Genomic DNA, 16206 nt, shown 5'->3' on the forward strand with positions numbered 1-16206 from the left:
TAACCAATATGATTAATATAGTAATAATAGAAAACCAATGCACAATTTTGTTCACATTTCAAAACGTCATAGCTAACAATATCAAGAAGTTGTGATATTTATATAGATTTTTAGAAAACCTATTTATCAAAACTATTTAAAAAAATAATAACAGTAACATCTGCCCATCATCGATGTTGTTAGTGTGACTATAAGACTTCAATAGTCATCCAAACTTATAATTAAATATTGTAATAATCTCAAAAGAATCGTTAGAAAAAATATCATCGTCATTTCCTTTACTTTCACTGCTTTGGACATCAGTTAGAATACCAAAGTCACGGGCTAGCCGGGTCACGCACTCAAGGATTTCCGCCACACACAAAACACAACAAAAACAACGTTGTTTTTGTTGTGTTTTGTGTGTGGCGAAAATCCTTGAGTGCGTGACCCGGCTAGCCCGTGACCAAAGTGCTCAAAATGTCAGTTACATTGAAATCGGCAAAAAAAGAGATTATATTTCAGTACTTCTACGTTAATTACAGAAACCTTCGGCAATTCGACAATGCTATAGACTGGTGAAATGTGCACATTATTTTCTCGTGAAATGCAAAGGACTTAATGGTTCTATTCTCTGTCGCTAGGCGTTTTGTTTGCCGGTCTTAATTTTAAAAAAAGTAAGGCTTGGCAAGTTTTAATAACGATTTTCGACCAAATTAATCTGTCTATTTGTGTATAATCCGATCATATGGGGAAGTTTTAAGATACTGTCAACAATTTTCAAAGACTTGGTAATATATTTGAATAGGTTTATATGTGTTTTGTATCGTTATTATACTTAAACGACTCTACACAAAAATGGTTAAATTTGTTGATGAGATTTTGATACAAGGGTTTGCGACGTTGTTGATGAATAATTTTCGTGAGTTGTGTGCACATGCATTTATCATAAAACTCTCAACCAATCGCTCCGCTCGTGTTTGGTCGTGGGATAACTTTCTTTGAGTTTTATTGATATGCAAAGGACATTAGTAGCGTCCGCAACAGGAATGAAGCATTGTCAAAGCTCCAAAGCATAGCAGTATTTTCCCATTGTCCCATGGTTATTCCAAAAACAGTTAACTCTCTTTATAATAATATGCAAAGCATAGCAGTATGACATACTATAAGGAGATAGTTGCATATTGTTAGTATTACAAAGATAATATGGACTATGCAAGAGACAGCCAATTATTCTGGCATGATTATTGTTGTCTGCAAGCAGAGAAATAAATTAATAATATGCTACTAGTGCTGACAGGAGGAAGCTCCTTGAATGACCTACTAACACGCGGCGTCAATCAAGTTTGTCTGCTCTGGCTCACTATGTTTATTTTCATTTTCTTCGTTATGAAGCGTTTCACTACAAAAGTTTTTTGCTCTAAAGCAGGGCTTTCAAATCGGGGTGTTCACATCTTTAGGAAATACTTGAGGTGTTTTACGCAGAGTGGAAGAATCAGTCATGAAAATGAAGAATGTGTATTTGTCGTCATACCAACTTGCCTATGTAGATCCAGGGTTTCATCTCTTTTATATATATTAAAAATAAATATCATAACGCCATCAATCCTGAAAATGATTGGCACATTACACTTACCTACAAGAAAACATGTTTCGATCAGAGAATAGCGGAGAAGAGACAAGAAAAAGTCAAAGATCATATAGAAAGTTGTTTTTTGTATGTTGCTGTTGTTTGGCAACGTTAGTCTCTTCTTAGACTGACCTTCCAATAAATAACGTATTGTTTTCATATATTGTTTTATATTAGGTTTTAAACAATTTTTATAACATTTAAAGCAAGGGAATGGGAGATTACCTTTGTCAGTCATAGGGGTTTGGGGATGAAAACGAATAAGGAATCGATGCTCTAAAGGCTAAGAAGTATGTGGGCTTATATTCTGCTACCTGATTTTGTCATTTTACCTAGTTTGGAACATTTAGAAACATTTAAAGTCTCTCGTAAAGTACCTAAATGTCGTAGTAATTAGATCCAGAGTTAGCAGTCACCAGTTAACTAGAGCAGGCAAGCTTGCATAAAAAGCTTTTGCCACTTGCAATCTTTGCTCATAAAAGCGCAGCTATAGAGGTTCTGATTTAAAATGGCTGCATGTGGAGCAAACAAATCCATGCTCTATTTTAAACAACTACCTACATGATAGTTCTGATTTACTAATTATTATGGTTATATGGTTGCATGACAATAGCTCTCGCAGTACTGGTCAAATGTTCATGTGAGAAAACAACTTCTACTTTAATATAGTTTGAGAGGAGTTTGTGCAAGTATTGTGAAATTTTAAACATCACGGCCAACATAGATCATTAGAGTGATATAGATTTTTCTAATCTACTTCAAAAGGGTTGATATTTGAAAAGACTCGGATTGGCTTGTAATTCGTATTACCGTTTATGAGTTTACTATGCAAGAAGAATGCTCTACATTTTTCCAGAATGAAACATGGTATCTGATTCAGCGAGTATCAATTGTTTACTGTCGAACTATGCCATACAAGAATCATAACAAGGCAACAGTAAGTCAATCAAATCAAATAAATGGTTTGACTCATAACATTTAAAATACCTTTCTCTGTTAAGAGAACGTTACTACGTGGAACATTATAAAAGGAGCTAGCGATAATATATTCAAAATAATTTTCTGAGGTTGTATGCAATTTGCTCATAGCACATAAACTGCAATGAGTTGGAAAGCTGTTATGGTCACGTAAAATATGAAAACATGAAATCATTAACTTGTGGAGATGTGACAGCATATCTAAATTCAGTCTTTTGATGTACTATAGCTCCTGTAGGTCTATTCAGGGACTAGCTGGTCATTCTATTACAGCTGCAACCTGTGTACTAAATTACTTCACTTCTTTTCTGAGTTTTAGTGATCTCGATCTCAATGAATGAACATGAACAGGAAATGTTAAAACTATTTTTGGTTTTGGATATTGTTTTGATAATAACAAAACAATATATATAACAATATATATATATATGGTATAACAGCTAGTATGGTCTTTCATGCTAGCTGTTATACCATTAATCTTTGATTATACTTTCATCATATGTCAGCCAGTACGCTCTATAGAAATTAATCGCTTTGCTCCATGTATCACTCTATGATAGAGCCTTGGACACCCCAATGCTTACTAAAATCTTGCCATTTAGGGGCTTATATTTGACTGCAACTCGGCGAGGTTTTCATACTTGTTATTTGCATCAATAAAAAAATTAAAACATTTAAACACAGGTCCATTGATGATTGCGCTTGTAGTACAAGTGCACGTTCATCCCCTTAGGGCTGGTTTACACTATAACCCCGTATCTCCTTAGGGCTGGTTCACACTATAACCCCGTATCTCCTTAGGGCTGGTTTACACTATAACCCCGTATCTCCTTAGGGCTGGTTTACACTATAACCCCGTATCTCCTTAGGGCTGGTTCACACTATAACCCCGTATCTCCTTAGGGCTGGTTCACACTATAACCCCGTATCTCCTTAGGGCTGGTTTACACTATAACCCCATATCTCCTTAGGGCTGGTTTACACTATAACCCCGTATCTCCTTAGGGCTGGTTCACACTATAACCCCGTATCTCGGCGTTAATCACACAATACTTCGGTGATTGTAGAGAATAAAAATGTTCACGCTATTACAAACCCATCCGCGTATGCATCAGCAAATATTCTGTGACGTAATGTTCTTATTTTTTTTTTTAATTTTACGTGAAGAAACTTCTTTGTTTTTTGCAGTCTTGAATCAAATACCAGTCCCGCAGCAACTACTATAAACGGAAATAAGTAAATCAAACTATCAGCGACCGCGAATTACTATGACCAAAATGGTTCACAGGCAGTCGTTGATACTCGGCAAAATATCGGGACGGTTTGTCAGCTACAAACTTTCCCAACGTATCCGCGTTGCTTCGTCGATGCTATCAGTTTATGGTTCACATAATCGATGGTGAATGCCAAAAAGGACAACGCCGATTTAGGGCAATTATAGTTTGAACCAGCCTTTACTATGTATTAGTGTCCAGGTGTACCTCATCGTTTAATTTTATTTCAGTGACAATGACCAGGCAGCGGAGTCGACCATGTTCGGCTACACTTTAGCATTCCTAAACGAGTCTCTCCTTGTTGGAGCCCCACATGTTGCCGAGAGTCAGCATCCTAATATCATACAGCCTGGTGGAGTCTACTCTTGTAACCTCGAAGGAAACCAGCAGTGTTCTCTGCTCAATGTTGACTCTAGCAATAACAATATAGGTTAGTGCTGGACTCTAACTCAGAATACAATGTTAGATATTATACGAAACTGCTGTAGAGCGGGGAACAGCAAACTTATTTTTCTTTTGAGCATTTTAACCGCGATCAAGTTTTGTCGATTTGAACCTTGAAACATCTTGTCATTCAAATCGCCTCAAACATCAAAAACAATTAAAAATGATTGAAAAATATTAATACTTTCTGATAGAATTCGTTGGAATTTTGTGCAAGTTCTTCTCTATGCCATAGCTACCCAGTCAAATATTATACGAAACTGCTGTACAGCGAGGGGTGTTGTGTCAATTTCGCCTTTAAGATGGCTCGTAAGGAAGACATTGACACTCGCTGGTGTAATAATACACTTGCTAGTTGTATGTTGACCAGAAAATAAAGCATTTAAGCTTATTTTTATTTGCTATGCCCACAATTCCTGATTAATTAAAAGAGCAAATAGTGTGTTCAGTACTTGCATAATTGTCCAATAAAATATGAGCGATGTAAATCAATCCAAACAAACATGAAAATGCTAAACCTAGTGTTGATGCTGTTGATACATTAGCACTAAAGTTAAACTTACACAGAATTTTAGTAGATTTGATCAGAAAGTATCAGTATTTTTCTATCATTTGAGATTGTTTTTGATGTTTGAGGTGATCAGATTGCCGGGATGCTTCAAGATTAAAATTGACAAAACTCGATCACGGTTAATAAGTACGGAAGAAACTGACATAATCATGAAAATCATCGCACTTTCGTTTGAACCTGATCGTTTTAAATGTGATCGAATTTTGCCTACTTCAACCTTGAAACATGCTAAAAGTCAGATCAGAGACTCCTACGATGTTTCAAGATTGAAATAGACAAAACTTGATCACAGTTAAAACGATCAGATTCAAGCGAAAGTGCGGTTATGGTGTCTATAATTGCACTTCGGCAAAGGGACCGATAGAATAGAGATGTGTAACACTGCACATGGATGACGACATGGCCAATATGGATAACGACAAAGGCAGAAAATAACAGCTAAACCGCGAAATAAGTGATGTCATTTGTGTACATGTTTTTCTTCTGAGCTCATTAACCGCGATCGAGTTTTGTCAATTTCAATCTTGATGCATCCTGGCAGTCAGATCACATCAAAAACAATCACATGATAAAAAGTTCCGGTATTATCTGATTATATATACTAAAATTTTGTTTAAGTTTGTCTTTAATGCCAAATGTCAGCCTGCTTTGACCCTGTTCTTACTCACAAGTTTTGACCTGCATTGTAAATGTTAGTGATGATGATGATAATAGGTGACTCACCAGAATGTCTAAACATGCAACATTAACCAGTGTATGTACTTGGTTATATTGCCAGAGAGCCCAACTCTGTCTGGCACATTTGAGATTGTACATTGATCATCAAAGGCTAAGCAACTAATTGAACAATAACAGAAAGAATGACTTTGGGTGCCTAGCTTTTTAGATAGCTGTCATAAAAATATTTGGAACAGACCTTTCCACCTGCTTTACGTAACTGCTTGCCCTCAGCTGTCACATGTAATATATGCAGAGGCTGCGATCCCGCCTTGGCTGACACAGATTCTGTTATTTGATATCTGGGAGATGGAATATCTCTCTCAACTTTTGACACTAGTGGCAGGTGGCTGAGATGATCAGTCAATTCAGTCAAATCGCAGCTGCTAAGTACAGTTTGCTTTTTATACTTCATTTAGTAGTTTTTCTTGCAGAATGCCTGATAAGTTTTTAACAGTCTCCTTGAAAAGAAATTAAAAATATTTTAAACAACTCTAAAAAGCACAGTTGTCCTCATTACAATATCATTTATACTAGTACCATGGCAGCCCAGGGTTGATACTCTGAAAGAAACACCCACCTGGCTAGGCCCAGACTTGGATATTGTACCCCCAATCACTTGGTTGGTCAATTTGAAATACACTCCCTATACACTGGGAGTTTCCTAGGAGATGCCCAGGTTCCACGCCCCGCTAAACATCCAGTATGATTCAGAAGCTACAGTGTTAAGAACGCTGTGAGAAACATGGGCCCTTTCACTGGCTTGGCTGTGGATAACCCCCTACAGTAGCAAATTCACTGACAGTGGCCCATGGTCTAAAAACCCTCCTGAAACGTAATTTTGGGCCGAGCCTAATGGGCCTTTTGGGGGGATTATCAACCCTGGGCGTGGCAGTTCAGTCAGCTGTGAGAGATCATCAGGAGTGTCAATAAAGCGCAGAAAATAGGAATCTGCACAATAATTCTTAAATTTGGAAGGTGAATAAGTGTTGCAAGTGGCAGCGTGTTGGGATGTGTTCTTCTCAACCTCTAACTATAGCTGCGGACAGACAAACAGAATTCTTACTATAGTAAAGATTGCTCATCAACCCCACTCAGTCTGCAGGCATACTACATAGATGTTCAGGAATCCTGATTATGTTAGCGCAGCGCGATTACTTTAAATCCAAGTAATGTTGGTGAATTTTACTGTGTAACCATCAATCCTAATCATTGAAGTAGGCCATGTATAGACTTGTATATTCACACTCCGTGGCGCGATGCTAAGCTAATGAGTCACAGAGTATATAGAGCCAAAGATTCTAACACGGTATACAAGAATATTGAGAGTGCTTTCTTGCATGTATAGTTCTCTCATAACTACAGGCAAGCCACGACCTATGAAGTTAATTCCTTCTGATATTTGTTTCAAATTGTGAAAAAATAATGTTGGAGCAATTACTGATATAAAAATGCTTAGCATTTTGTTTAATTCTTTTCAGAGACCAGCAAACAATAATAAGTATTTTAAATTCTTATATGTAGAGTTAAAATAAAGCCATTATATTAAGCTGTGTGAAAATTTAAATCTAAATACATAAACTACTGTAAAACCTTTATATGAACGCCACCCCTATTTAAACACCACCTCTAATAGACTGCCACTTTGACGTTCATTCACATTTAATTACTAAATAGCGTAATAGCATCAGGAGCCACCATTTTTACGGTGTATCGAAGTTCATTGTCTAACTCAAATGTTTTCAGGTCTTTCCTCATAACTTTAAAAGTAGCACAATCAGCTGGTAACAATTGTATCAGTCTGATGTTTTATTCTGATACTTCAATGTATATGAAAAAATGTTTAACAAAAGAATTTAACTTTGACGACATTAATGTCGCTCTGCCTGATGGAGAGTGCAACATACAGGCAACATAAATATCGCTTCATCAGTAAAAGGGTTCAATCTATTTTTCTAAAATTCTAGTTGAAAAATGTTACACCACCCTCTATTTGAATGCCACCACTAATAGAACGCTGCCATAAGAGGAAAGGTTAAAAATACAGTGCTATGACGCTCAAATAAAGATTTTATGGTGTATGTAATAAATAAATTTATTAAGTTATATTAAGTAAAAAGAGTTTTTTATTGTTAATCAACCTTGACGACAGGAAAACAAAAATGCTGGTTCAGCAATGCATAAGTGCATTAGACGAGTGAGTGATACCATATCACGTGCCATACCTTACTTAAGTTAAGATTTCATCTAGCTTCACTTCACTTAATTTATGAATTTATAGTTTCTTTCTTTCGTGGTTTGTTTATAATTTTACTAGCCTTTTACTTACAAATCTACGTTTTGAGAAAATTTGGGCGTCATACAAGGGGAGTTTTTTTATATATCAAGACAATTGCTCGCTCAAAGTTTACATCATACGTAATTAATACATCATACATATTTGCATGTAGAGGTGATTGTAAGTCAAGGTTTAACTGTATACCAGACTGCACAAATGTAAAATATTAGCGTGTCATAGCTATATAAACAATATACAAGTAATGAAATCCTGGGTATAAGATATAATGAGAAAATGCTGGCAGCAAAGACCATCTATGTCAGTAAAGCTCTAAACACATCATTTCTCTTGTATAAGATAAAAAGTTTTTTAAACTGGTTGTTAGTCTTTTGAAGAAAGTGAACCAATTGTGAAGTCTGCGACGGCTATTAGCATTTGTAATTTGTTTTTTATTGAAATACTGTCTATAGTCATTTGTCACGCTTGTACTTGAACAGAAGCGTATCAATAACAAACAGAGTTTATACCACCATTGCTATATACATGTACATGTAATTGACTATTAACTAAGCCAAAAGATTAACTTTAAGTGATTGGTAATGTAGTAACATGGACCATTTTTATAAGAAAGGTTATTGGACAAAATTTGTTTAGGATATTCCCAATGTTTGTCAAGAAACATATCATGCTACAGATATATTCATGGCTGTTTTTTTAGGTATGCATGGCTAAAGTATCCAAGCCTATTACTCTCTGTTGATACTAGTCATCTCGTGCCGCTGTTGCAATATTTCATACATCAGATAATTGTATTACACCTTATAAACGAAGTTAGAAATTGACCTCTTGTGATGTAATGAATGACTGAGATAATTTGTAAAATTATAGTGACCTGTATAATATTGCTCTTGTAAGACTGTGTCTACTTTTGCGTACCAATTCTTGCTTGTACCAAGAATATTCTAAAGGAATCTGATCAGTTCAGTCATTACTTGTTACATTTCAGTAATCATCTGCCAACTGTTGCCAGAGTTATTCAGTTTGTATTTATGCTAGCTTCTAATAAATTATGTAGAGGTCATTCATATCAGTCTGTTGTGACAAAGAGAATTCAATATAACTTCAATTTAAAACAAAAATCCTAAAAAATGATTGTTGCTAACATTTTAAATATAAATAAACATGTAAACAACCAAAAGAGACTGAAAAGTGTGTAAAATATCTCAGTGGTTTATTAACTCAAGCTATTTTGGTTTCAACATAAAAATGGATGAGAATTAATACAACTTGGCTATCAACTATTTTTTCTATACAAAAACCTGTCTACAGTTATTTCTCTGAAGGTTGTCATCGAAACAAGGGAATGTAGTGTATGATAACTAACTTTTATTAGATAATTGTTCTCATTAGCTTGCAATTGTTACTTGGACTTATTTTACTGATTTTAAACAAGCCACTAATACTCTCTGCATTGTTTCACGTGTAGGGAATCAAGGTTCGTTACCACATTGATATCTAAGAATGGAGGCCATTTTACTGGCCGAGTGATAAAATATGAAAAAAGAACATAGAATCTAATCAGCACTTTTATACATACCCTAGGACACTTATGTATTCGCCTCATCTAACTTTCGCATTTTTACCAAGTCATCCTCTCGCAAAAATTTCATGTGCAAAACTAAACTATCATAACGAACGAGCGAAAACGCGAAATTAAATAACTTTGTCCATTGATAGTCTAAGAAACAAATGGCAGCAAGCGATCAAATTGCATTATCGACCTCACCCACACCATTCTACCTGCGGTTCACAATTACAAACTAGTCCCAAATTGAATTTCTTTTCTTATCGGTGAACTGAACCTGAGGAATCTAATTATGTTTGTTCCACTGCATTTATTTTCACATCACTATATTTTCGTACTCATCAGAGCTGCGAAATTAAGTTGCAGCAAAATTTTACTCTGTATGCTACTCATGAAACTAAATACTAGTGAAATATAAGTGTCCTAGGATAGCTGAATTGCATGTCCATAAGGGTTAATGAATGATCATTTTTATCTTCAAAAGAAAGGATAACTCCAAAATCTATCATACCAGTTTTGATTAAGAGTGCTTCATTAGTCATAGAAAGTTTTTAAATTCATGCATTATCTTGCTTTTAGTAAATAACTATAGACAATCTCAGCAGATGCAGTTTTTATGAATGCAGAAAATAATTAGGAGTGACTTGATTCAGGCGTTCATTAATGCATACAATAGCACTAATGATATCTGTTTGATGTTTGATACTTCGGAGTTGCGATTACAATGGGGAGACAACTTCAAATATAATAAGTTACTGGATTGATAATGTGTCAACACTTAAAAGTTGGCTTGCAACAAAATTCACATTGCAGTTATTTGGTATCAAAAGATTCACCATGTCTTATTCTGTTGTGTTGTAGGTGCCAAATACGTGGAAATGTGATTACAAGCTCTTAAAAGCTCAAAAACGAAAAGCCGCTGTAGATTGGAATCTCTTCATTTCTTTGACGTAGTCATTACAGTTTGGTTATCGTTTTGTCACGTGATGTTCTCACGTGAATTGAAAGGCCAATAAAAAGCTCAATATAAAACTTATCGTATCACTAGTTTATGACAAACACTTCGGGTTTTACCGAAGACCCCGTATCAAATATAGATGATCGCTACTTTACAGTTTTGTTTCAGCATTATTCAATCGTCAAGTCGTAATCTGATCATGTGACCCAATATTTTGCAAATAATCTCTGCAGCACTTTTCGATTATCACAGGTGACCAACAGACTCGTCATGATTATCAGACAATGATATGTACTCCTTCGAGCTAAGGTTAAAAAGTTTAACGATTTTTTACGGTAAGTTATAAGATATTTGTGCTAAAAGTGACAGCATTATAATGACGATAAAACAGACGCGTAAGAACAATAGACATGGTTTTATTGAATGTGTGAAGTATATTTGTGAAAATATTTTGACGAATAAGGTTGCATGAATGTGTAAACAGAAACCATCCTGTAACAACTACATCACATTTGAGCCGTTTTGGAAAGCGAATCTAAACTACGGCGGTCTCGTGTGGCTGCGATTAACTGTTAGTTTTTTAGCTTTTAAGAGCTTGTAATCACCTTTCTACATATTTTGCACTTACAACACAACAGAGTAAGACATGGTGAATCTTATGATACCAAATAACTGTAATGTGAATTTTGTTGCAAGTCAACCTTTAAAGAAATTTTTTTATAGTTACATTTTTGTTTATAACAGTTAGGATTAGGAGTTCTATGCAAAAGTCACATCATATATATCATATATGTAAAATTATTTTCTCACCCCTTGTTAACCCAAGTGGGTAGTAATGTCTACTCAAACCTGGGTTCCCTACCACAAACTTTGGAGTTTGAGCACTCGTCTCATAAACTTAAGCCATTCCCAATAGCGCACTGCTTTGCAACTCACTTATGTTGAATGCTGCCACTAAGTGAGTAAGCCGAATTTGACGTTTACGTGAAGTATGTGTACGTGCAATATGTGTACGTGCAATATGTGTACGTGCAATATGTGTTTGTGCAATATGTGTGCGCGCATTATGTGTACGCGCAATATGTGTACATGCAATATGTGTATGTGCAATATGTGTACGTGTAATATGTGTACATGCAATATGTATACGCGCAATATGTGTACATGCAATATGTGTATGTGCAATATGTGTACGTGCATTATGTGTACGTGCAATATGTGTACATGCAATATGTGTACGCGCAATATGTGTACATGCAATATGTGTACGCGCAATATGTGTTCGTGCAATATATGTAGGTGCAATGGCACCCAATGCTCCAATGACTACTAGGATTACAGTTGTTCTTATGTGCCAGCACTTTTCTATCTCTCCAAAAATCACAATAAGCTTTATTAATTTGATATTCACGTAGTTCTAGTTAAACTAGCTTGGTATAACTATCACCACCTCTAGCTGCGCGCTGTCAATCTTGTGTGTCACCAAGACTGCACTTACATTTGTCAGTCCTTTATCATGTAAAGAGGGATCTTTACTATCATATCTTTACTTAGTTACTTTACATTATGTAAAGTAACTAAGTATTACTTAGTTACTTTACATAATGTAAAGTAACTAAGTAAAGATATGATAGTAAAGATCCCTCTTTACATGATGAAGGACTGACAAATTAATAATTACTTAGTAAGTAATTATTAATTTTTTTTTTAATAATTTAATTTGATAATTAATTTAATTAAACGTAACAATACTGAAGTATTGGTATGACCCAGTACATTACAGAATCAGGTTTCTCTGTCTGTTTGCCCGTTTGTCTAAAGCCACGATTAGAGTTTGAGATAAAAGATGCACTCGTCACATCCAGCTCAGTGGAATAACACTGTAACACCTGCACCAATCGACTGTATTCTGGTGTTTCAGAATAATCCTGCAGATAGTCATTTTCTGGGCTTCATCAGCACACATGACATTGCTCACGGTTCACTAGACTGCCAGGGCGCTACTTTATACAAAACCACTTATTGATTATTAATTTATTTATTAAGTTTCATTGCATATACATTAATTTTTACATTTAGCTTTATGTAATGCATTTTTAATGTTGCATATAGTTACTTGGGGTGTTTATCATTAAATCTTTGAGCTGGGGAATAAATTAAACAAAATACAATGTATTATGTTATCATGTCGCTACAAGAAAGTAATAATAATCCCTTTTTTTAATTATCACTAGTTTATGGATTTAGTTTTTTATATAATTTAATTTTTAATCGTCTTCTTTCTGGTACAATTTTACATTTAGCATTTTACTGTTATATCTAATTCTCTAAAGTATTTGTCATTATGTTTTAGTAATGTGGAACGAATTAAGTGAATTATCATGTGTTCTTATGAAAATGCTTGATCCAAAATACAACAGTTATGACACATAAAGCAAATATTGTAGCGAATTGACTTTGTATGTCAATGTTTGGCTGTAAGACAAGTGTTTGTGCATTACACATATATTTGTATAACTATATGTAATATACGCTTATAAGTGCATATATATGTAGAACAAAAAACATATGTATAATACAGGGCATAGGTAGATAAATGTGTGTTTTACTAAAAAACAAGCTGCTAAAACAGGCATAGGTGTACATATGCAGCAGATATGAGAGCATATATGCAATAGACATAAATTTACAGTAGAAATAGATGTTTATATATGCATTTATATGCAACTAGCTGCCTTACCCACCTACAGGAGCATATTCACGTGCAGCATAAGGTTTATTGAGAGTTGTCTTTTATACTGTAAAACAACTCCAAATATGCAGTCTACTGAAATTGTCCTGATCAGAGTATGTATGCACATATACATGTCAATGTTGGGGAGAACAATGGAAATCGGCAATGTGTCTTACAGCTAGATGAGTGTAAAATCTAGTAAATATTCTAGATTCATGTGTCTAGATTCATGCATCCATTCATACCCGTCTATTTTTGCAGTTGACGATTGCACACTTCTGCCGCTGAGCCCCCGCCTCGGCTGACCAGTCTTTACTTGCCGAGCAGTTGACAATCGCGCTCTAGCACTCGCCTTGCAATCAATCGGCCCGCACCCGCCTCGCAATCAATCGGCCCGTGTGCCTCGCGATCAATCACCTTGCACTCTCCTCGCAATCAATCGCCTCGCAATCAACCGCCTCGCACTCGCCTTGCAATCACCTCCCACTCGCCTTGCAATCAATCACCTTGTACTCGCAACTAGTCGCCTCACAACCAATCGCCTCGCACTCGCAATCAATCGCCTAGCATTCAATCGCTTTGCAATCAATCGCCTCGCACTCGCCAACTCATTTATCCGGAAAGCCGCGCCTGGAGACTCTCGCTGTACTCGGGGCGAAAAAAGGTCTCCCGCGCATCCCCGAGTGACGCCACGGCCCCAAGCCTAGCTGGGCTACCCGGCGCTGCCCGAGTAGTAAAAAAAGTATTTGCACACAAAATTGATTTGTATTTAACATATAACAACATTTGCCATTCTAACTTTCAAACTACATATCATGACAGAAGTGTTTTGTGTAGTTGAAATAAATTAAGAGAGAAAATAAAACAACTGTAAAGGTTTTCAAACTATTTCAAACAACTACAACTTTCAAACCTCATATCATGAGGAAAAGGTTTTCTGCCAGCCTAATAAATTAAAAAAATAAAACAATTGTAAAAGGGATTAGATGTAAATTTCAAATAATTAGCCAGTAATAGCTAAATTAAGTCGGTTTTGCAACAATTACAATAAAAGATGATACGGTAATGATACAATTACTACAAACTGAGAAAACAAAATAAAATTCGTGAATATGTTGAATTAATAATAACAATTCTTGCATAGAAGTGTGTGGGTATAAAAAGGTTACTGTCCCACCAGAAACTATCCATCAATTCTTTGAATACGACGATACTAAAAAATATGATAGAATATCATAATAATTTGTAGTTGAAATCTTATTAGAATAATGTCTGCCAAAAATGATTGAATAAAAGAATAATATCAATAATAAAGATTGGAAACTAATCAAGTAATAATAACAGTGATAGGAAAATGAATAATGTTTTAACTTCAACCACGATACTCAATTTATGTTTAAAAGAATGCAAGTTGAAATAATAACAACAATGAAACAAACTTTAAAAAACTTATATTATAAATTCAAAAGTCATAAGAAGTTTATAAATGTAATAAGAGAATTTAAATTTATATATCTTCTATATATATATATATATTTCTCAAAGTATGTAAATGTATGTAAATATGAGAGAGTGGAGAATAACTGATATTTGCAATCTTACAAGTTAAATCTTACAGTAATCTTACAAATGTTTGTTGTAAAATGTGAAATTAATTACGAAAAACTAATTGGTTAGGTTTAAAAGGAAAGATGTGTGAGCTAATACATCTAGCTGTACAACCCAGCGTTGCCCGGGTAATAAAAAAGACTGAACAGAAAATTGATTTGTATTTAACATATAACAACATTTGCTATTCTACCTAAAACAACTGTAAAGATTTTCAAACTTACATTGTCAAACAACTTTTAAACTTCATATCATGAAAAAATGTTTTGTGCAGGTCAAATAAATTTTAAAAATAAAACGACTATAAAAAGGTTTAGATGTAACTGTGAAATAGTTAGCAAGTAATAGCTAAATTGAGTCTGTTTTGCTACGATTACAATATGAGATAATTCGGTAATGATACAATTAATACGAACTGAAAAAACAAAATAAAATTCGTGAATATGTTGAATTAATAATAACAATTCTTGCATAGAAGTGTGTGTATAAAAAAGTTACAGTTTCACCAAAACCATCCATCAAAACTCAGAATACGACGATACTGGTACGACGATATGTTATGTAAAAATAAAATATTGTAGGGTCTTTGTCTGATCGAAGGTGACAGAATCTAGATGCTATTCCTACTCGAGATAATACGATTTTCCGGGTGAAAAGTAGTGACCTTAACAGCAATTTAGCAATTGAACCTTAAGAAAAGCCAGAAATAGAGGTTCACAAAAACGGCATCGTGTTTCATAGAGTTAATAAAATTTAATCGCCAAATTCTAATATCGAGAGAGTCTATTGTCCATATCGTTTTGCCGAAAACGAATCAGCCCTAATACATCGAGGACAAAAAAGCATCGCGTGTCATGAAGCTAAAAGAAAGCCATCGAGTTTGTAATTATTACGTCATTTTTGTTGGAAAACGGCAAACGATGAAAAGGTTATGTATAGAGGCGTGTACTAACCGGAGATTCTCGTTAACGCGCCCTAGATACCTAGTAGCAGGTAATAGTCCGAAAAGTACGATACTCTATAAGGCGGACAATCAAACACGCAGACAGACAACGATTGCCGTTTATATAGTAGATAATAACAAGTGTATATGCCATAGACATACTTGTATGTTTATTTACGCAGTAGAGCTGTTGATCAATATGTCAATGAAATAAAAATGTATTTGCAGCTACAGCAGAATATGACTTTGCTGAAGTGGAAGACAGAAGTTTTCAGTGGATTGGCGCATCTCTAACAACAGATCCTACATCAGGATTTGTCTGCACTTGTGCTCCAAGATTCGTTTATAAGGTACGACATTACTATTGTTATTGTGTATTGATGCTACGAATTATAATATGCGGCAATGATTGTTGTCACTCTCAAATATTTCCCATGTGTACGATTGTTTTTGGTAATCCACTTTTAGGATAGGTAACGCTGAGCCTATAATTAATATCAGTATGGT

At 35.0% G+C, this 16206-nt stretch overlaps 1 protein-coding gene across 1 annotated transcript in view; it reads left to right on the forward strand.

The window, feature by feature from the left end:
* LOC137399358 (integrin alpha-8-like) overlaps positions 1-16206 on the forward strand; it is a 90196-nt gene that overhangs the window by 18695 nt on the left and 55295 nt on the right. Inside the window, exons 2-3 of the mRNA XM_068085439.1 lie at positions 4092-4291; positions 15928-16049. Coding sequence (XP_067941540.1) covers positions 4092-4291; positions 15928-16049 — 322 coding nt within the window. The remainder of the gene's footprint in view (positions 1-4091; positions 4292-15927; positions 16050-16206) is intronic.

This window comes from Watersipora subatra, chromosome 7 (assembly GCF_963576615.1).
Source record: "Watersipora subatra chromosome 7, tzWatSuba1.1, whole genome shotgun sequence".
Classification (NCBI taxonomy): domain Eukaryota; kingdom Metazoa; phylum Bryozoa; class Gymnolaemata; order Cheilostomatida; family Watersiporidae; genus Watersipora; species Watersipora subatra.